Genomic DNA, 22926 nt, shown 5'->3' with positions numbered 1-22926 from the left:
TAGGTGAGATGATAAGAGTTAAGCATCACAGACTGCTCAAGATCACACTTGAAATAAATGGTAGATTTTAAATTCATATTCAAACAACATGTCTTACAGTGTGTAGTTGTTAATGTTGGCTTGGTTAATGTATTAAAGATATTAGGTCTGGTAATAAACCAGACTAAAGATAAAACTCCAATAAAATAACCAGGCATACAACTACTCCATCAAGATTCATTTCTTGAGAGAGTTGGAATTCTCTATTATTATGCAAGCCTCCCATTTAAATGCATCAATAATTGTACAATTTTCAATATGGACTTGAGGCTGAATTGAGAAGATAAAGATAGAAACCAATTAAGGCACTATGCCAAAAACTTCAAGATGATATTATAAACTAGAAATATTTTCAGTAGCACATTATAATTCTGAATGCACAGGAAAGATGACAGCCCCCAAATCATTACACAATCCAGACATGATTTGGTAATAACAGGAAAATGGCACCCGGAGAGTGTCAGAGAGACTTGAATGCTGAAGTGAGAAAAGAGTGTGTTGGGGTGAATCCACACATGTCCTGATGGTAACAGGAGAGGCTGAGGTTAATGGGTGTTATGCTATTCAAAATAAAGTCTTTTCTTCATTTTCTCCTAAGATATATACTATGTGATTCATTGCTCAAAAGATGAAAATCTCCAACAAACTCTATGATTATATTGGCATAAGAAATGCATTTTTCTCCGAAGTTGGCCTTGGGATCTCAGCCAACTCCATCCTCCTTCTCTTCCACATCTTCACATTCCTCCTCCAGCACAGGCTCAAGCCCACTGACCTGATCATTGGTCTCTTGGCCCTAGTCCACATAGGGATGATGACAATTTTGGGGTACATAGCTACAGATGTTGCTCTTTCTCAGGATTTTTGGGATGACATCAAGTGTAAATCGGTCATCTACGTGCACAGGTTTCTGAGGGGCTTCTCCATTTGTGCCACCTGCCTGCTGAGTGTCCTCCAGGCCATCACCCTCAGCCCCAGAAGCTCCTGCTTGGCCAAGTTCAAACATAAATCCCCACAGCAGACCCTGTGTGTCCTTGTTTTCCTGTGGGCTTTCTACATGTCCTTCAGTGCTCACTTCTCCTTGTCCTCTAATGCCATTCCCAATGTGACCTCAAATGTCATTGTGTTTATTACTGAACCCTGCAAAATTGTTCAAATGAGTTACTTCTTCAGGCATTTATTTTCTGTATTAGGTGTATTCCGGGATGTCTTTCTCATAGGGTTAATGGCCCTCTCGAGTGGGTACATGGTGGCCCTCCTGTGCAGGCATAGGAGGCACATCCAGCACCTCCACAACACCAGGCTTTCTTCAAAGGCATCCCCCGTGCAGAGGGCCACCTGGACCATCCTGCTGCTCATGAGTTTATTTGTGTTCATGTACTGTTTGGACAACATCTTCTCCTCCTCAAGAACTACGGGGAACAATGACCCAGTTTATTATTATATCCATATGATGGTGGCCAATGGCTATGCCACAACCAGTCCTATGCTGCTGATCTGCACTGAAAAGCAGATCATTAACTTTTTGAAATCTCTGTGGGTGAAGATAGCGCATACTTAACTAGTGATGATAGATAAGTTTTCCTAATATGCCAATAAACTGGCTTATGAACAGTAAATTATAGCCTAGAATAGATGCCCTCTGGAGGAAGTTAATATGGAGAAATGCATGTTTGGTTAAATCTGTTACTTTAAAACAAGTGAATAACAAATTTATGGAAATGTCAATTCTTTACTTTTTGAGTTAACACAAGGGCCCAACATATCTGCTTGGTGTCAGCAAGTGATTGTTATGAAGTGGGACCTTCCTGGCCTGGGTGAGTCATTGAAAATACATTGACAGTGTAAAGCAGGTCTTAATAAGTGCTTAAGTGAGCTGTATCCTTCCCAATAAATATTGACATATTTATTGTCACAAATAATCCCTGATTCATCAATTGTCCTCTTGTTGATCTTTTAAAAAGTACTGAATGTAAGGACTCAAGTTACCGTATGTACACTAGTGCTCAAAGTAGCATTATTAATGGTAGCCCACCATTATTAATGGTAGTCAGAAATGCCGCAATGCCCAAAAGCATATGAATATAAAAGCAAAACATGTCCTTGGCATACCATGGAATATTATTCAGCTGGAAACAAAAATAAATAAATTCTTGAGGGAATAAATCTGATCTACACTCTTAGAAAGGATCCAAATATTCAACCAGAGAATGGGAACAAAATTGTTTTAGGTTGCAACCCAGATATGTATAATATGTCAAAATACGACCAACTGTCTTGTAAATGCAAAACAAACAAATAAAACAAAGCCGTTGGAATAAAAAAAAAGGATAAAGTCTTAAATTTCTTGTTAGGTGCATCTTACCATAACAAAAAGTGGCCCATGACTTTCTTTATGTTAAGAGAAACATGCCTGGTTCTGAAGGACAAGCAGCACATGTTCCCACTCTTTCGTAGAAAGCAGTAAGTAAATCTACTAGAACAGAATGGAATGGTGGTCAGCATGGAATGGGAAGAGCAGGCAAAGGACACATGGAATGAGTTCAGTGAGGGGCACCAAAAACAGAATGGAGGAATCACTTCTGGTGCTTCTCTGACCCAGTAGCGGAACTATTATTTAAAACAACCTAAATTGTGTTTTAAAATGAAATTCCCAATATTAAAAACCATTATCAGCTGAAAAGATGAAAATCCTTATTACTATGATCTGATTACTACAATTTATATACATGTACTCACTTACCATAATGTACTCCATAAAAATATATGTGTAAAAATATGTTTTTAAAATGAAGTTTCCAGTAACCTTATAAACTACTGTGAAAAAAATTCTCTAAAATAAAAAGAATTTTACATGCTGTGATTCTAAAAATGCCAAAATATAATTTTTAGAATATTCTAACACTTTTGTGGCATTTTAGTGAATCAGATCCAAAACTTTACTTTTCTTAATCTTTTTAGTTGTATATGGAGACATTTTCTTTATTTCATTTATTTACTTTTATGTAGTGCTGAGGATCAAACTCAGTGCCTCACATGTGCTAGGCAAATGCTCTACCACTGAGCCATAACAACAGTCCACAAATCTTTTTTCATTTGTTTATTTGTTTTGGCCAAGGATTGAACCCAGCAGTGATTAACCACTGAGCCACATCCCCAGGCATTTTTATTTTTTATTTTGAAACAAGTTTCTTAGTACCTTGCAAAACTAGACTGGCCTCAAACTTGTAGTTCTCTTGCCTCAACCTCCCAAGTAGCTGGGATTACAGGTGTGCACCACCTTGAAATTTATCCGAAGATAGAGGAGGAGCTCTTGCAGTGTTATATTTTACTGTCTCATATTGTCATTACTCCTATCTGGTAATTTTGGCTTTAAAATTATGACCTAAGAAGCAACTGAAAATTGAGGACTGGTTCAGGTAACTTGTGAAAATGCTGCACATGTATATCTCCTAAATAATAAAATATTCAAAATGCACAATAACTAATGCCTTAGTTAACAAACATGTCCAACAAATTAAAATGATGGTCTCCTGTGTCACAGGACTTGCAGAAAATGACAAATGGAGAAGAAGAAATGAAACATGAAAAGACCCTTCACAAAATAAGCTCTAGAGACAGCAGGAAGGTGTCTGAAAAGATGCTCAACAACACATGTCTCTGGAAAAATAAAATAAAACTATAAGATCCCAATAAGCACTCAGAATGGCACACACTCACACAAAACAATAGTAACAAATACTGCTTGGTGGCATAGTACAGGAAGGACCTTTGATTGTTGCTGGGATGCCACATACAGTCTCTGGGCAGGAGTGTTGTGGTTTTCTTTTTCCATAATAAAGTTGCCTTATGATCCATGAATCACACTTCGAAATTTTACCCACATTATTTGTAAACTGATGCCCACCGGAATGGTGTATGTTACTGAAGGCTGCACCTTGTCCCTCATGCCAATTGAACAAGAATGGCATGGTTTTGACAAAAAGGAAAAGCAGGTACATTATTGCTTTGCTATCAATGAAGAAGCATAGGGGGCTCCAGTCCCAGAGGATGTGATTCTGCTCATCACAGGGAACAGAGTTTGTTTTTGTTGTTGTTTTTTTTTTTTTGGGGGGGGGGGCGGTATTGGGAACTGGACTCAGGGGCCCTTGATCACTGAGCCCCATCCCTAGCCTTGTTTTATATTTTATTTAGAGACAAGGTCTCACTGAGTTGCATAGGACCTCACTTTGTCTGAGGCTGACTTTGAACTCTTGATCCTCCTGCCTCAGCCTCCTGAGACAAGGGGATTACAGGCATGAGCCACTGTGCCCAGCAGGGCAAGGTTTTTTAAAAAGCCTTTCAAAGGCTGCCTGTCAAGAAGTCCCTCTATAGGAATTTAATTCACTTGTTAATTTGGGAGACAACAGTTCCTTAGGTCTTTTGGTGCTATCCCTGAAGTCTAATTCCTTGGTTCCTATGGTAGGTGTGTGCTCAAAGGTTTCTGGTCTAGGATAGGTAAAGATGATCTTATTCCCCCTTAACAGGTTGTGGAGGATGAAAGGAAAAAGAGAAAAAGAAAACCTGTCTATTTTAATAGAAGCATCATTGGCAAAGCAGCAAAGCATGAGGTGGACAACTTGTACATATGCAAGTGTGGACAGCAGCTTCCTTCACTATCACTGTACACTGGAAGGAATACACACATTCTTTTGCAAATTTAGAGAGAAGAAAATATGCTTTTATAAAATGTCCATTAAATAAAAATAGTAGCCTTTTCCTTTGCTCAACAATGGAAATGAAACTTAAGTGAATTTTACTAAATAAAAGAAATCAGGATGCAAATGATACTTCTTTCATTCCATTTAAATCCCATTTCTGAGGAGAAAATAGAGACCAGACCTGAGAGGACTGGTTTTCAGGATTAGACAAAAGAGCAGCCCTTGGGTAACAAGTGGATGTGGCCTGGCACACTGTGCCTGCTGTCCCAGCTGCTCAGGAGGCTGAGGCAGGACAATAAGCCCACAAGTGTGGGACCAGGGTGGGCATCACAGCAAGATGGTCTCATAAACACATGAACAACAACAACAACAAAAAAAAAAAAAAAAAAAAAAACAGAAACAACAACAGCAAACAAACCAATACCAAGGTCACTTTTAAGTTGAAGAGACTTTTCTGTACTGAATGCATAAAATGGATGCCTGCCATTGTTCAAAACCATGGAATTCATTTTACAAAGACCGAACTCTAATGTGGGTAAATTAAAAGAGAGACTTTAAGAAGAAAGTGAACTGAGAAATTTTGACAAATGCGTTCTATCCTCAGCACCATATAAAAATAAATTTAAAAAATAAAGGGATTGTGTTCATTTAAAAAAAAATAAATGGTTATGCCAGTTTTACTTACCATTTAACTTCTGCTGGATCTCTAACTTGCCTAGCCTTATATTTAAAATGTGAATTTAAAAACCTACAAAATTCACTAGGCTTATGAAAAACCAGTTAAGACACAAGAAAAAAAAAAAAAAGAAAAAAAAAAAAAAGCATGTCTTTTCAATCCAAGCTGCTTGGCTGGCTATTTTACCTGTTTTCAGCCAGGTTTTTTACCCAGTTCCTCCCTACTGTTCCAACACACACACACACACAAAAAAAAAAAAAAAAAAAAGGAGAAAAATTTTAAACGTACAAGCTTTCTTTTTTTAAAAGAAAAAAAAAGTTTTTCTTAATAATTTCATAAGCTTCCACTGGCTCTTATCTGAGTTAAAACTACACTCTGGCCTGATTTAAAAAAAAAAGTTGATATTACAGCAATGTAAGTTTTAAAATATTTTGTATAAGTTGATGTATTTTTCTGGTCAGACTTGTTTTATCTAACTATAAAAGTTTTTCTATTCTGTCTTTATCCAAAGGCTAATTTCCCCAGAGTTAACTCTCAAATACATCCAAAAATTTCTTTAACACATCCTCAAGAGGATGTAAATATGGTTATGTTGGAAATAAGTGTGATAAGTATCAAGGACAAAAAGGTCAGCTAAGCTGAAACTTTTGATTCAGTTTCCAGGATACCTAGTGTATTTCTGTACCTGGTATTTCCAATTGTACAGGCATGCTTTATGTCTCTATATATTTTGTACTTGATATCAAAATTTACATTTAGACAATGAGTGCTCATAAATAAAACAATTTTAAAAAATTAAATGGATTCAAATAATTTAATTCAAATCAAATAATTAAATAATATATAAATGTCTTTAAAGTTAAGGCTCTTGGGGTTTTCTAGGTGTCCATACAGTAGTCTTAATTTCTAAAAGTTATCAAAGATACAATATCTATAATTTCCAAAATTTTTCTTCAACTAAAAATTGGTGATTAATGGTATTGGTCATGTTTTTCTTATGTTTTATGTTATAATTAATATAAATAAATTAAATTTTACATAAAATGGATTAATCTTCATGAGTATAGTTTCTTAAATACATAAATTAAAAATTACAGCTGATGCCAAAATGATCTCTCATTTTTTTCAGCTATTCAAGAAACAGGATGCTGCCTCCTTCCTTACTTGACTCCTTCTTTAAAACAGGATTTACAAAAAAAATAATAAAAGTTGTCAACAATAATTGTAAGTCAACTTTCCACATTTATTATGTCATTGGTATTAATAATTTTTGTTAAACACTTTATAATTTTACAACAATAGTTAATTGTAATAAAAATATATGTATTAAAATAATGATATTGTCCTCATTTTTAGGCTAAGATATATTGCCTTTTGCTGACATGCATGCTTAGTTAATTACTAATGATTATAAAAAATTTTATCTTTGACAGACATAGACATTCATGTTTTATATCTTACTTATTAAAAAAACTCCACTTCTTCAATATTTACAGTTTTCATTCTACTATCAAGCTGTATTAACTAAATTTATACAACCTGTTAATTTTCACATACCTTTTAATGGATGACTATCTCAGGTAACACATTCTCCTTCTTCCTTGATTTCTACTGTGCCTTCTGTAGATGAAATAACAATGTATACAGAGGGAGGTAAACAAAAAATAATAATATCTGTGTTTACTGATGATAAATGGACTATTATACTCAACCCCAAGTCTCTCCACAACAAGCTGAGTTCACTATTATTGTCCTGGCACTAAGACTGTTGTCTACTACTTTATACATGATTACAGATTCTCAATATGTAACTAAACTTCTTCCTCATATTTTCATAGCTGTGTTATGGCCTTGTTTGGATTTCAACTTACTATCTCTCTTTTTTTAGCCCTATAAACTCTTTTGCAGCATCATGTGTCTCCTGTCTTTCTCTCTCATATATTCAGCCACACCAAAATTCCTGAACTTTTGATGAAAGGTAACGCTCATGCAGATAAAGCTATAAAATTCCTTTATTTTCAGAGGCTATAAAATCCCATGGATTTTTTCATCAAAATGCTCAATCATTAATAAAGATGTTTTCTCTCTTCACAACAGGCTCATGATCTAGTTAACAACTGTTCATATTGCATACGCTTTTGGGCCCCTATGTGGAAGTCTGTAAGTCCATGAGGCCTACATTCTAATATGCTTTAAAATTAATGTTACCCATTTTCCTTCTTTTTAGCCTTACTCCTTTCTTCATGTTCCCATTGATACTCATTCTGGGTTCACCTGGGCTGGTGCCCACAGGTCTAAAAAGCTATCTACTTGCATTTCTCACTTATTGCTTTGTTTAGCCACCATGGGAAAGCCTGCTCATTTAAAAGTGGGCAATGCCCCCCACATATACATTTTATAATTAAAGTAATATAATTTTGAATCATAATATTCCTAATAATCCTACTGGACAGACTTTGGTTAAATGAGCACATTGTACTCTTAAAACTTACCTTTTTAAACAAAAACAAGCATAAAAAAGAAATCTAGCCTCTCTCATATTAATAATGCTTTAGATATTATTTTATTTATAGTTAATGCAGTCTATATACAATAAAATAGTCACATTTTGTCATCTGCTTTGGATAGACATTTTATTCCCAAACAGCCATTACAAAAATTTTATGTAAAATATAGGGTTCCACCAAACCAGGAAGACCAGCCCCTATGCATCTGATCACATGGGAAATGACTGACTGCTATACTTACACCAACAGGTCCAGTTTAGATTCCAGCTCAGGGTATGAGTCCTACCAATTATGAGTGGACATCAGGGACTTCACAACCTGATCCCGAAGTTTCATTTGATTGTGGATGAGGAGAATCTCACCAAACAAAAGGACAAGGATCACTCTCCTCAAAAGAGAAGGCACTCTGAAAGAGGATTCCAAGCTTCTAGACTTCCAGTGACTTGGGGAGATACAAAATCATTAACAACCTCAGCTCAACAGCTGTTGGCTCAAAGAGGGTTAAAATATACTCCAGAAAACTTAGTTACTGCTTTGAGTGCTAAAACTCTGTAAATTTTTCAGTCTTAACAATGTTGCTGTTCTGTTGTTGGACCCCAGCTGTGGAAGTTCAGTACAGCCTGACTCCTTCACTTCTAAAACCCATTACAATATCTGGGTTCACTTGACTGAAATTGTCATATACCTGTGAAAATGTCTCATGGTACCTATTGTCCTCATAGCAGGCTGTGTTCTTACCATCCCCACAGGATTTAATAGGCCACCATCCTGAATAATGCATCCATAAAAAGTCTCTTCCCCTGGATGAAAACTGTGATGATTCAGTAAACTTCTCTCCAAGGCAGAATTGAAAGCCTTGTGGTTTTCCTTAGTGAGTATCCCTGGACTAGGTGTCAGGGCTTACAAAACAACTATGAAACGGGTGTGTGCTGTGGTCAAAAATATTAATCTTACCTCTATGGCCATCCAAATGCTTAATGAAGAACAAAAACAACATTATTGAGTTATTCTAAACAATCGGGCCACAATTGATTATTTATGATTACGTAATAAAGGATCTCAGGAGCTTAATAATATGTGTTGCTTTAACTTAAGTGATAACAGTAATTCTATTTCAAAGAAGTTAGATTATTTTAAAGACATCATTGATAAGGTCTGACAAGATGATGGAGGTTTAGACTTAATGGATTGGCTAACTTCATGGTTACCCAACTTTATGTGGGTCAAACAATTATTCTTAGTGGATGTTACTGATACTGGGATTGTTATGTGTTGGTTTCTGTTGTCAATGCCTACCCTAATTTTTCCTCCACCAGCATTAAGAAGGAAACAAATATTATTTATCCAAAAGGCCTTAAGAAAACAAGAAAAGGGAGCTGTACTGGTTCTGTGCTTAAGATTAGGGTCTCTGATAAACTTTGTGATTGTAGCATTGCTGGCTAGGAAGTTTCTGTGCAAAGGTACAGAATGTCTGGCTGCTGGGGAACTTCCATGTAAAAGACACAGGATGCCCGGCCCCTGTAGCAGTGTTTTTAAAGAGGGTTTTGATCTTGATCTCAGGCTCATAACTTCTGGAAAAAAGGATCTTGCTTGCTTGGTAATTACAATGTCTCACCAAGCTGTGGGGCTCCTGGATCTACCTGCCTAACAGTAACTTTAGACAATGAACCTTCTTGAAAACTGAATAAATTTAACATTGCATAACATAACTGTGAAATGTAACTGTAAAATAAGCAACCTTATTGATATCCCAAAGAATAATGTAGTTAAGGTACTAATGAGCTAATGTAACCTGTTGATATAAATAAAGCTTAGCATCTGGCCTCTCAGCCACTCTGCAACTTTCCTGCCTTACTCATTGTGTCTGTGTCACCCTTTATTATTATGATGATTTCTTCCACTACTCTAAGATTTCATTTCACTCCAGACAGAATGGCAGCTATTATGAAGACAAACAACAATAAGTGTTGGTGAGGATGTGGGCGAAATGGCAAATTCATACATCGCTGGTGGGACTGCAAATTGGTGCAGCCAATATAGAAAGCAGTATGGAGAAACCTTGGAAAACTGGGAAGGGAATCTTCATCTGACCCATCTGTCCCACTCTTTGGTGTATACCCAAAAAAATTAGAAAATAGCATACTACAGGGACACAGCCACATCAATGTTTATAGCAGCACAATTCACAAAAGGTAAACTATGGAACTAACCCAGATGTCCTTCAGTATATGAGTGCATAAAGAAAAGGTGGTATGTATGTGTGTGTGTATATATATATATATATATATATATATATATATATATGTGTGTGTGTGTGTGTGTGTGTGTGTGTGTGTGTATCTATCTAAAAATATATATATATATATATATATATATATATATATATATATATATATTACACACACAATGGAATATTACTCAGCATTGAAAGAGAATAAAATCATAGCATTTTCAAATAAATGGATGGAGTTGGATAAAATGATGGTCAGTGAAGTTATCCAATCCCCACAAAAAAAAATGCTGAATGTCTTCTCTGATATAAGGATGCTGATTCATAATGGGGATAGTGGGGGATCATGGGAGGATTAGATAAGCTTTAGAAAGGGCAAAGGGTTGGGAGGAGAAGAGAATTGGCCCAGGGGTAGGAAAGATGATGAAATGAGATGGACATCATCACCCTAAGTATATGTTAGAAAACACACACACACACACACACACACACACACACACACACACACTAAAACAATGGTCCATTCCTCTTTGTAACTCCAGGTTTTCCCCAAGAACCTCCTAGAACAATGGTCCACTCACACTATTCTTCTGCTCATCAGCTGCTTTGCCTTCCTGTGCTGTGCAGATTCAGTCTTGTCATTGCTCATAACTATGACATGGAGAAATGGCCTCATCCTAGTGTGCATCCACATGCTGTGGGCAATGGCTATAGCACAATCTGTCCTTTGGTGCTGATCAGTGCAGACACTCAAATAATAAAAGTTTTGCAATTTAAACGGAGAAACAAAGTGAGCTTCTGACAAAACTGGCCTAAGACAACGTTGCCCCTCTCATTAAGACAATTTTCTCTACTTTATAGAATTATCCTCTGAATGAAAAACAATTAATGTAATATATTCAATTTTAGATCAGTAAAAGTAATCTATATCACTACTAAGGCCTTGTGTATAATTCTACCCTGGATCTGCACGACAGTTTTGATTTACACCCATGGATTTTTACAGTTTCTTGTTGTTTTGTATCTTAGACTTTTATAATATGTATACTTTCTTTGTCCTGCATTTTATTTCTTAAAAATACTCTTAATGAAGTTCCATTTAAGATATATTGTTCCTTTTTCTCTTAAAGTAGCTGTGCTGTAATTGCTCCACAATCACAAGCAGCATGTGGAGGACAGCTGTGAGCCAAGCCACTCAGCAGGTGAGGCAGCAGATTTCCAGTCTGAGGCCACTCTGGGTACCTTGGTGAGACCCTGTCCCAAGGCAAAAACAAAAGGAAGAAAAAAGGCTGGTGATGCACTTGAGTGTTCAACCCTCTCTAGATTCATTTTCCTGTACAGATAATAATAATAATAATAATAATAATAATAATAATAATAATGTATCAACATCTTTTTTTTTGAACAAGAAAACCTCTATGGCTAGCGAGAAGCTTGTGTGTTCTTTCTCCCTATCCCCTCATCATTATCTTCAATGCATGCTCATGAATTTCTTTAATTTCCACTTATTTTGTATCTCAGACTCTTATTCTGGGGTTGTTTTCTTTCTTCCTGCACTATCTTTCTTTGAGAAATTTTTATTTCTTGAGAATTAGTTTTTATGTGTGCCATAAAAACCAAGCAATACAGATACATCCTACAACATAGATCAATCTCAAAAATATTAAACTAAGTAAACAAAACCAGAAAGAGCAAATCATATATAGTACAATTCCATTCATGTGAAGTATCAGCAGTTAATTAGTAAACTCACAGATGGAAAGGAAAGTGGTGGTCACAAGGGCTGAAAGGGTGGTGGGGAGTGTTTTCTTAATGGATTCATGGTTTTCTTTTGTAGTCAATAAAAGTTTAGAAAGAAAATAAAGCTGGTGATTACACAGCAATATTGGAATGGTCACTAAATTTTAAAGGTAAAATTATCACTATTCGAAGAATTTAACTTTGAAAAAAACAAAACAACATAACAAATACAAAAGACAATAGAAGTCTACCTAGTTGCTAGAGATACCATCTCTTGAAGAAAACAGCCACTGGGAAGCTACGGGCTTCCCCATGTCCTCTGGATCCCTCAATCAAACCTTGAATGGTAATTCTGACTTTCAGGAGTTTGGACCCTAGTATGTGTCAGGGCCTATTCCAGATTCTTTATATACTTTAATCCTTACCTTTCTCCAAGATCTTACAGCATGCTTGGAGGAATCCTTATTTTATTTTATTTTACTTTTATTTAAATTGGGGATTTATCCAGGGGTGTTTAGCCACTGAGCTGTGTCAGCAGAACTTTTTATTTTTTATTTTTGAGATAGGGTCTTCCTAAGTTGTTTTACCCTCAATAAGTTGATGAGGTTCACTTTGAACTTGTAATCCTCCTGCCTTAACCTCCCAGACCACTGTTATTGCAGGTCTGAGCCACCGCACCATGCAGAATCCTAATTTTACATATGATTTAATTAAGACTAAGAGACAAACTGAATGTTTCAATGTCACCCAACATGCAGACTAGGGATATGACTACTTGTATGAACTCTAAATTAATAATTTACATATGAGAATAAAAGGCCTATTAGTGTTCTTTTTTTTTTTTTTTTTCTAAATGAAGGAGGGAAAACAAAGGTATTTCACAGGGGCACCAGGAACCTGTTTGAGTGTGATGTCAGTGTTCACTGTCATAATTGTGGCGATGTTTCATAAAGACAATAATATATCAAAACTCAATGCATTGTTCACTCAATGTGTGTAGTTCATTGTAGCAATGCATCAGTTTTACCTGAAAAAAATTTTTAATTAATGAAAGATCTGAGCATAAACTAAATAACGGGGATTCATAGATGCAGGAAAAAAAGACAGGAAAAGATGCTCAATATTATGGGTCATAGTAAATTGCAATTAACACATCCATAAGCATGGCTAAAATTCAAAATTCTGACAATGTCAACTGCTGGTAAAGTCAAAGGACAAGAGGAGCACTCATCCATGGCTACTGATGTCACAACACTGTGCAGCCCACCTGTAGCAGTTCCTTATTAAGCTGTAGTCTAACCATATCTTTTCTTGGGGGGAGGGGGTACTGGAGAATGAACTCAGGGGCACTCATCCAGTGAGCCACACACCCAGCCCTTGTCTTACTATATATCTAATGACCACATCCTTGGTATTTGTCTAATCGAGTTGAAAGCGGATGTCCATACAAAATCCTGCATGCAAATGTGTGTAACTTCTTGGACTGGAGATGTAGCTCTGTGGTAGAGCACTTGTTGAGAGAAAATAAGGTCTCAGATTCCATCCCCAGCATCACACATACACACACACACAAAAAAAAATCTAATTTCTTTATTGATAATTACCAAGAACAAGAAGCAACCAAGGTAGACTTAAGCAAGTTTACATATTATTTGTCAAAAAATGGACACATCCATTAAATGTACTATGCTTCAGCCATGAGACAGTAATGGGCTGACCAACATGGAATGACCAAGAGGGGACTTAAGAGGCTAAACCACAGACAACAATAAGGTTAGTGGTTCCCTGGGATTTGGGGGGAATAGGAGAGGATGACAAGAAAAAATACTGGGGCCTTCAGATCTGGAATGCATTGTTGTGTAAGACACCAAAATGATGCCTATTTAGTTGTTTTAACTATTCTCCCAATAGTTAAAACAACTGCATAGTCAGGCATGGTGAGCAGCCTGTAATCCCAGAGGTACAGGAGACAAAAAAAAAAAAAAAAAAAAAAACCTAAAAGTTCAAAGACAGCCTCAGCAATTTCTTGAGGCCCTAATCAACTTAGCCAGACCCTGTCTTTAAAGAAAATATAAGAAGGGCTGGGGATATCATGCAGTGGTTAAGCACCCCTGGGTTTGATCCACAGAATAAAGGAAATAAAGGAAGGGAAGGGAAGGGAAAGATGGGAGGAAGGAAGGAAGGGAGGGAGAGAGGGAGGGAGGGAAAAGAAACAAATGCACAAGTAGGTTAATAAATACAAATACATCTATACTGATTTAATTATCCAGTTTTGGTAATTATATTAAATGCATCAAAGAAATGCAAGATATAAAAACTAGGAGAAAACATGTGTGGGGAGCATGCACCCAGGCACATGGTCCAGGCTCATGGGTTTTATTATTCTGAGAACCTAAAACTGTTCTAAAAAACAAAGTTTATTAATTACAACAAACTGACCAAGCTTAGGGTTTTTTCCATCTCAGCCAAACCCTAGTCCACAACTCCCTCTTGATGATCAGCAACTGTGTATTTGTACTGAGAATTAAGGAATCATAGCAGCCCTGTCTTCCTTGGACTCTATTTCCCTGGGAGGTTTTGCTGATTCTTTCCTCTCAGTTGCTCAACCAAGTCCATGTTCACAAATTTTATTTTCTTTACAAAGAAAAGTGAGCAAAGGACTTCAGAAGGACACTACAACAGTAGATGTACAGAGTGTTCAGATTTTTTTTCATCAGACAACAGTGACTCTGTGTCCCTCTGTTCCATAATGTGTGATTCCTAAGGAACATTTGCTCCCAAGTGACCTTCTTACACTAATGATTGAAAAAAGAATTATCCAAGAAACTTTTTTAAAGTCTGCCTCACTTCCACCAGGTGACCTTTACAGAATACTGTCCATTTTACTAATGATCAAGGTTTGATAGGAATTCAAGATAATGGAGGTAAAAAGTCGTGCTCATACACATGAAAGGACAAATAAACAGTGGCTCCTGTTATTATGAAGACAAAGTTTATGATCAGAGTTTGGGCAGATATTTGCTTTTGGACAGCCCCACATTGTTACTTTTTTTTCTAATGATGTAATACTTTGCTCATAGGGACAATCCATATCTGGACTTTGTGCATGACACTGAGCTGTTAGAAGCAGGGATCAGGGCCTGTGAATCAGTTCTCACCAGCTCAAGGTCCTCACTGTCCTCACAATTGTGTTTAGTAGAGGTGGACACAATCAGGGCTGGTCAGGAGCTTCCCTGACATTTCTTAGCAAGAGTTAGCGGGAAAATGTTCTCATTTTGGGTGCTAGAATGACAAGGAAAGAGTTCCAGGTGACTGACCTTCAAGGTCCTCATGCTGTGACTAATCTGAAATCTGCCAAAGCTGAAGAAATTACCTCCAGACACAAGTGTGGCTCATGGGCCTTTTGAATGGGTTTTGTCTTTAATGAAGGAAACATACTGCTGCATATTTTGTATGGCTTAGGTGAGAGAGGTGGAGACAGGGACTACAATAGGGGACAATTTGAGGACCTAAAGCTATTAATGGCAGTAAAAATCACCACAATGAAGAGAAAACTGGCTCCTTCATGGAGAAGGCCTTTAACCTGTCTTCAGGCCCAACCAGAGAAACTCCTCAGTCATGAATTCTCCCTTCCCTCATTTCCCTTTCTTCTTCCTACTTACCTCCCACCATGGCTCCCTTCCTGGATTTCTTGCTAGGAGAAGATGTCCCACATCACTCTCCATATTTTCTTCCCAAGTTTAAGGCATTTAGAAATCAAAACTGCCTCTGAGGCATATTCATTGATATAGGGGTGTCATTACTCTGAGCTGACATATCTGAGAATGTAAATATGACATTAGTTATTTTTGTTTTGTCACATTATTTTATTCCAGGCCAGGACTCTTTGGCATCAAGAAGAGCCCCTCAACTTATTTGCTATGAATTCTATGCAAATAACAACCAAGTGTACTCTGACCTTGGAAAGTGAGAGCTACATGTAAAAAGTTTTCATCCAGATGATGCTTGTTTACCATGATCTGATAATGGAAGAATGTATTTTTTTTCCCTCTGGGGACTCCCTCCCTGCCTACAGCAAGACAGGTGCTGTCAGACTTCAGACGCAACACCAAGATTATCCGTCCACCGAGAGATGAGCTAAAGGTGTCTGTCCCATAAAACCTCATCTTGGAAGCCTCAGCTCTGTGGAAAGAGGAGGCAGAAGAGACTGCGTTGTCAGCACTGGAGGGATGCATTTTGCAGTCTGCCTCTTACTACTTCAAATCCAGGCACAGGTATTTATTTCTAATGTGCTACAGCACTTCTTTGAATTTGTAGTATGATTTATCTGAATTTTCATTCTATCATTTTAAAATTCAAAATATTGTTATTATTTATAATATTACAAATATTATTACCTTACATGAGTGATTTTTTCACCATAAAGACTCACAATTTATAATAATTTAAAAGGCCAGCAATTTCTAGTTTTACATTATTTTCCAGAACTTAAAATGTCTCTAAACAGCATTTGATAATTTATAAGCTCACAGACTCAACTGCTAAAAAGTATTTCTAATATATCTTATTTTGAGTAGCAACTTCCAACAAAATTATAGTGTATATTTACATGAAAAAAAGGACACTGCATTCTTTCAAATGGCCCTTGGTACACTACATCAGAATTACTTTATCTTCCTCTTTTTTGCACATAGATATTCAGTGGAGGCACATTTATGCTTTTTAAATTGTCCTAAAGATGCAGGGAGACAGGAAAATAATAGAATAAACACGTTTGTAATAATTTAAAACATACCATACTATATACTACATATAGTAATACTATACTATGGGTTGGCATATTGAAAAATTTCTAGAATTTTTCTCTTCTCCCAGCTGTTCTATGAGCTGTAGTTATTCTTTAATAATGATAATCATTAAAAAAGTGAATAGAATTTGAGAAGATTTTCCATCAGCAGAATGAACTGTGCATAACATTCCTATGCATATATACAGGAAAAAACCAGTGAATGTTAACATCAAGTACATCCACAAGAATGGGTTTCTAATAGGATAAGCTATATTCCATGCTTCTGTAATTATATCAAAATGGATTCTACTGTCATGTATATAACTAAAATGAACCAATAATAAAAATTTTTACTTATATTAATTATATTAATGCTTCTAGAATGAAAATGACAAATTCCTTTGTTATAATTGTGCTGAATTTCTTGCAGTAAAGAGAGCAGTTTATAATAACATACAGAAAATGTCTTTTATCTTTTCAAGAGAATTTTTTTTCTCTTCTAAATTATTTTCCACCACTCCTTCCACCCAAATTTTGACTAATGATACTCTGAATTGAAAAATTCCTTCACAAAACACTTTCTAATTAGTTTTGTTCCAGTCACTGAATTACCACAGACTTCACATTTGCATGTTCATTAAAGTAAATTAAGCAAAATCTTCAGCAATTCATGATTTAGAAGAAGAAAATGGTGACTGGATGATAATTGTGGAGACTGTTCACATCCTGGTTTGCACATATCTAAATCTGGCCACTGATAGGAGAATGACTTCAATTTGGAAACTTGTTGATGTTTCATGAAGGCAACAAAAGGCCTGGTGTTTCAGGGCCTGAGTGAATATGCTGTAAGGGGAGCCACATAAGGAATGCTCTATAAGGAATATTCCAGAAGACTTCTAGCTGTTCTTAACCTTGTTCAGGGGGCAGTCCTTTATTCTTTTTGATGATGGGAGTTCTAAGTGCACTGTGAGAGGCTGAATTGACAGGTCCTGATACCTAAGCATTGGCTATAGGTTTACCTTGAAGTTGAATCTTTCACTGCACTTAATATGAGTGCATATGTAATCTATTCCCTTGCGTACCTCCTGAGAGGTTAAAACACTGGTTATTTTCTAGGTTAAAGTCCCTTTTTGCTGCTTTCTGCACAAATAGCCCTAGGCTTCCCACTGGGTCTCCAGGTCAAGTGAGCCTGTGACAGCACTCCTCCTGTTCTCTCCTCTCCTAACTCTGCAATGCTATCTTGTGTTCTACTTTAGAAAACACACAAATAACTTGGAGAGTAAGTATCCCAACAGCCAAAATTAGTGTGAACTCCTCTTTTCGTTGGATCCAGCTATTTTTAAAGATTTTTTTTCATCGTAGTTGGATATAATACCTTTATTTTACTTATTTATTTTTATGTGGTGTTGAAGATCAAACTCAGTGTCTTGCACATGCTAAGCAAGCACTCTCCTGCTGGATTCAGCTTTTTAATTAAAAGTATCTGAAGAACCTCATCCTGATGCTATTTTACTGGGACACTCCAAGATGGTCTCTTTGCCTTGCCATGACTGAAACTCTTGTGTTTCTGCATTAATGTTTATGTGTTTTGCCTATATTTCATAAGCATTATGTCAAGGATATGGACTCTCAATAACTCTGCCTTCCATTAGAAAGTTATTTGAATAAAATTTGAGAGTATAATAAAAATTACATTATGTATTCCATCATTCTCACTGCTCATATGGAGACTCCGGAAGGAGTTATAACTACTTTCACAATGTCACACAGATCAAAAACTGTAAGTCCTGAGATTAAAGATTAATAAGATTGAGTGAGATGCCAGAATTAGAGTCATGGTCCTGCTATTCAATGTGCTGTTTACCATGTACATCTGAAAAATCAAGTGAAAGACAATTGATGTCAGTTCCCACTTCCAAGCAACAAAATTTCTCTTAGTACCTGACTGAATAATTTGTACGGGACATCCCTAGTAAGGCACCCCCTCCATTACTATTGAGATAGCAGGGCTATTTTCTCTAATACAAAAGACTTATGAGAATAAAAACATATGGTGGTATTACTTACCAGAGATAAGAACTGTGAAGGAGACCCCACCAGCTGTGTCCCTGTTTTCCTGGAATAGGTATGGAATGTGAAAACATCTATATTTATTGCATGTAGTAATTTGAAAGTTTGAAGAAATAATTGTACAATACTAACAGAATCCAAGGATCAAAGTTTGTCAAAGAAAACCAATCATACATAGGCATTTCTTAAATATGGTAGGAAATCCTTAATAGATCACATTTACAATCCACACTAAGATTAGAGACAAAAAGTTATGAACAGTATTACAGGGCTTCATATGTGTCAGACACCTATCTAATTACTCACTCCAAAAATGCTACAAGGAAAGTATAAGCTGATTGCCATTTGCCCATGAAATCAACTGAAACCTAGGTGAGGTGAAAGTGTTCCCCCAGCTGGTGCTTGAGATAAATAAAGGTCATGGAAGAAGAGGACAGAAATTACTAAATTCCTTAAAATTCTGCACTTCAATAAAGAAACCATGGGAACAGGCTTGTTGGTATTATTTTCCTGAAGGATTCTGATTTCTGCTTATCCAAACTTTACATCCACAGCTTATGGTAAATAAATTTTATGTAAGCCACAATGTTTCAGATATGGCACATGCAAGCCAGAGAAGGCAGTATCTCCACATAGAGAAAGCTGCGGGGAAGATTGAAAAGCAAACAAAAGCTCATCATTAAATAACATGATTTATGCTACATCAGAAAACATGGCGTGTACAGGTTCAAAGAGAGGGGTGAAATCTCAGCACTTCCAAGTGATGAATGGGAGGTATGCAAAATCATTCTTCAGAAGAATGCACGATGCTTAAGGTGAAATTTATTCTTTACTTATTTTTACTTACTTTTTCTTTTCTATTTCAGTGATTTGTGTGGAACCAGGGCTTTATTTATGCTAAGCCAGAACTCTACCACAGAGCCACCACCAACCATTGATTTGAAATTAGCATTAAGACTAAGAGCTTACCCTGCTCACAAAGATTTTTGTTGTTTTGTTAAATGATAATTCTAGAGATTGTAAGGGGTGGTAGAACTGGAAGCATGGCAATGAAAAAGGAGTTGCTCTCCACTGCCCCTGTTTTTCTCCCCAGATTCCCCATGAAGATGGACCCACATTTCAGTCATGTTGCCCTAAGAAAAGCCTTCTATCCCCAGGCTGGCATTGGGATCACAGCTAACACCTTTCTGCTTTGCCTTCATATTGCCACAGTCTTTATGGGCCACAAGCCCAGGCTCACTGACCTCCCTGTCATCCACCTGGCCCTAACCCACATCCTCATGCTCCTCACCATGGGCCTTTTGGTGTCTACAGACATTTGGGAAACACAGAATATTCCAGGTGACTTCAAATGCAAAGTACTTGTCTTCCTGCACAAGGTCATGAGGGGGCTGTCCATCTGCACCACCTGTGTCCTGAGTGTGCTTCAGGCCATCACCATGAGTCCCAATGGCTCCTGGTTGGCCAACTTCAAACTGACATCCAGAAATCCCATTGTGGGGCTATTTGTCTTCTTATGGGCTCTCACCATGACCCTCTCCAGCAACCTGCTCCTCTGCACTGTGGCCACACCCAATAAGACCCAGCCTGGTCTTCTGTTTCTCACTGACCACTGTTCCCTTCTGCTCATGAGCTACAGACACAGGAGCCTCTTTCTTGCCTTGGTGGCATTGAGAGATCTCTTATTTCTGGGTCTGATGCTTCTTTCAAGTGCATACATGATAAATCTTTTGCATAGACATAAAAAACAAGCTATGTCTCTTCGTACCTCCAGGTTTTCTCCACGAAGATCCCCAGAAGAAAGGGCCACTTACACTATTCTGTTGCTCATCAGCTGTTTTGAGGTCTTGTACTGTGTGGACTCCATCTTTTCACTGTTTGTAGGCATGACATGGACAGGTGACCCAATCCTGTTGTGTCTCCAAATGCTTGTGGCCAATGGCTATGGCACCATCAGTCCTTTGGTGCTGATAAGTGCCGACACACACATAATAAAAGTTGTGCAAACCAAATGGAGAGAGAAAGTTCAGCTTCTGGCTAAACTGATGTAAATCTACTTTGCCACTCTCATTAAAACAGTTTTCTTTATTGCATAAAATTTTCCCTCTGAAGGAAAATTATTAAGATAGGAATAATTTTTTTGTTAGAATAAAGTAATCTAAATACTTAGCAAATATCTTGGGAATAATATTCTGTTGTATGTACATCTTGTTTTAAGTTATTTACATTAATTGTCACTATACCTGGCCTCCTTAGCATATTATAAACTATTATGGTTTCCTTTTATTTTGGATCTCAGATGTTTACACTGGGTCTATTTTCTTTCTTCCTGCATTGCTGTTCTTAAAGTTTCTTTCAGTGAAATTCTATTAGAGGCACACTGATACAGAGTACAATGTGAATATATATCTCAAAAATATTAAGCAAAATAACCAAAATCAGATATGAAAAGTCACATATGCTATAACTACATTTACATAAATATCCAAAGATTGTAAATTACAGAATCAGAAAAGAGAAAGGTGGTTGCCAGTGGCTGAGAGAGCATGAGATGGTGAGCATTTGCTTACCAGATACATGGTTTTCCTCCAGTGATTGAAATGTTTAGAACAAGGTAAATCTGGTAATTCTACCACAGCATCCTATGAGAATTTAACCTCAATAAAACATAAGAAAAAACCCTGAAGACACAAAAGTCTATTGAATTAAATCTCAAGGTGATAGAGAGGAACTATGGAATTGCAGGCTCCCACAAGAACTCTGCATCTCCAACCCGAACTTAGAGGGTAATACTGGGTTCCAGAAATTGAGACCAAACTATGTGTCAGGCACTCTCTTTGCTCATTAGTTACTTTGCCCTTATCTTTTGAGTATCTTGAGTTCTGTTTGGAAGAATCCTGATCTTACAGATGAGTGAACTGAGTCTGAGAGATGAGTGATTGTTCCAAGGTCACCTGCCATGTGGACCAAGGCTCTGATGATTAATATGTGTGACTTCCCATCTACTATATATCACAATATAAAGCCAGTCAGTGGTTGTTTCTGGAAGAAAGAGGAAAAAAGAGGAAGAAATTACACAGGACTGCCAGAAACCTTCTTGGTGTATATCAATGTTAACTATCTTGATTGTGGTGATTGTTACATTGGTAAGTAGTTATGTCAAAACTTAACAAAATATACATTAAATATTTATAGTTTATTGTATTTTAGTATTACCTAAATAAGGTTGCTAAAAAATTGGATGAAAAAAATAAATAAGCTCCTTAACAAATAAAAAAAGAAGGGGATATACATTTGGCGAGTAAGCATAGGAAAAGATGCTAAATATTGTATGTTATTAAGGAATTACAAATTAAACACACTTCTAAGAATTTACAATATTTAAAGCTTGACAATATCAAGAGCTGTCAAGGTGGAAGAACAAGAAGAACTCTCATATGTTGCTGTTGGAGTCACAGAAATGGACCACCACTCTGGTAGACAGTTTTGTGGCTTCTTAAAATCAAAACATAGAGTTCATGTGGCCCAGGAGTCATATTCCTAGCTATTAAACCAATGGAGTTGAAAGCTTCTATCTACAAAAGAACCTACATGTAGATACCCATAGCTTCTACATGTAGATCCCCATAGCTTCCCCATTCACAATTGCCAAGAACTGGAAGCAACTAAGGTCACCTCCAGTAGCTACTTGCCTAATATTAATGAAAACATTGACACATCCACATATTGGACTGTCATTCAGAAATTCAAATTAGAGGGCTGGGGTTGTGGCTCAGCAGTAGAGCGCTCACCTAGCAAGGCCCTGGGTTTGATCCTCAGCACCACATAAAAATAAATAAATAAAATAAAGGTATAAAAAAAGAAATTCAAATTAGAAGAAAGAAAGAAATTCACTACTAAACATGAAAAGATGTGAAATCACCAGGGGAAACAACCTACCTAAAATCCTACATCTGTCTGCTTCCAACTCTATGACGTTCTGGAAAAGTCAAAACAGTAGAAATAAAAACATTAAAGGTTGCCAGGAATACACAGGGAGTAGAAGAGGATGAAGGGACAAGTACAGGGACATTTGGGGTGGTAAACCTATTCTGTAAGATGCCATCATGGTGAAAACTAGCATTATACATTGTAGTGTTCACAGAACAGTAACACAAGTATTTTAATACATAATT

General features: G+C 36.8%; 2 protein-coding genes across 2 annotated transcripts; both read left to right on the top strand.

Moving 5' to 3' along the window:
- The first annotated feature begins 667 nt into the window (after nucleotides 1–667).
- On the top strand, nucleotides 668–1600 carry LOC143404109 (vomeronasal type-1 receptor 90-like). The gene has a single exon (XM_076862436.1). It carries the CDS (start codon nucleotides 668–670, stop codon nucleotides 1598–1600), a length of 933 nt encoding a protein of 310 aa, XP_076718551.1.
- Nucleotides 1601–19794: 18194 nt separating this feature from the next.
- On the top strand, nucleotides 19795–20802 carry LOC143404108 (putative vomeronasal receptor-like protein 4). Its single transcript, XM_076862434.1, has one exon. It carries the CDS (start codon nucleotides 19795–19797, stop codon nucleotides 20800–20802), a length of 1008 nt encoding a protein of 335 aa, XP_076718549.1.
- The last annotated feature ends 2124 nt before the right edge of the window (nucleotides 20803–22926 follow it).

Source organism: Callospermophilus lateralis, chromosome 7 (assembly GCF_048772815.1).
Source record: "Callospermophilus lateralis isolate mCalLat2 chromosome 7, mCalLat2.hap1, whole genome shotgun sequence".
NCBI lineage: Eukaryota > Metazoa > Chordata > Mammalia > Rodentia > Sciuridae > Callospermophilus > Callospermophilus lateralis.
The sequence above is the reverse complement of the archived record's forward strand: the minus strand, read 5'-3'. Positions and strand labels throughout refer to the sequence as shown.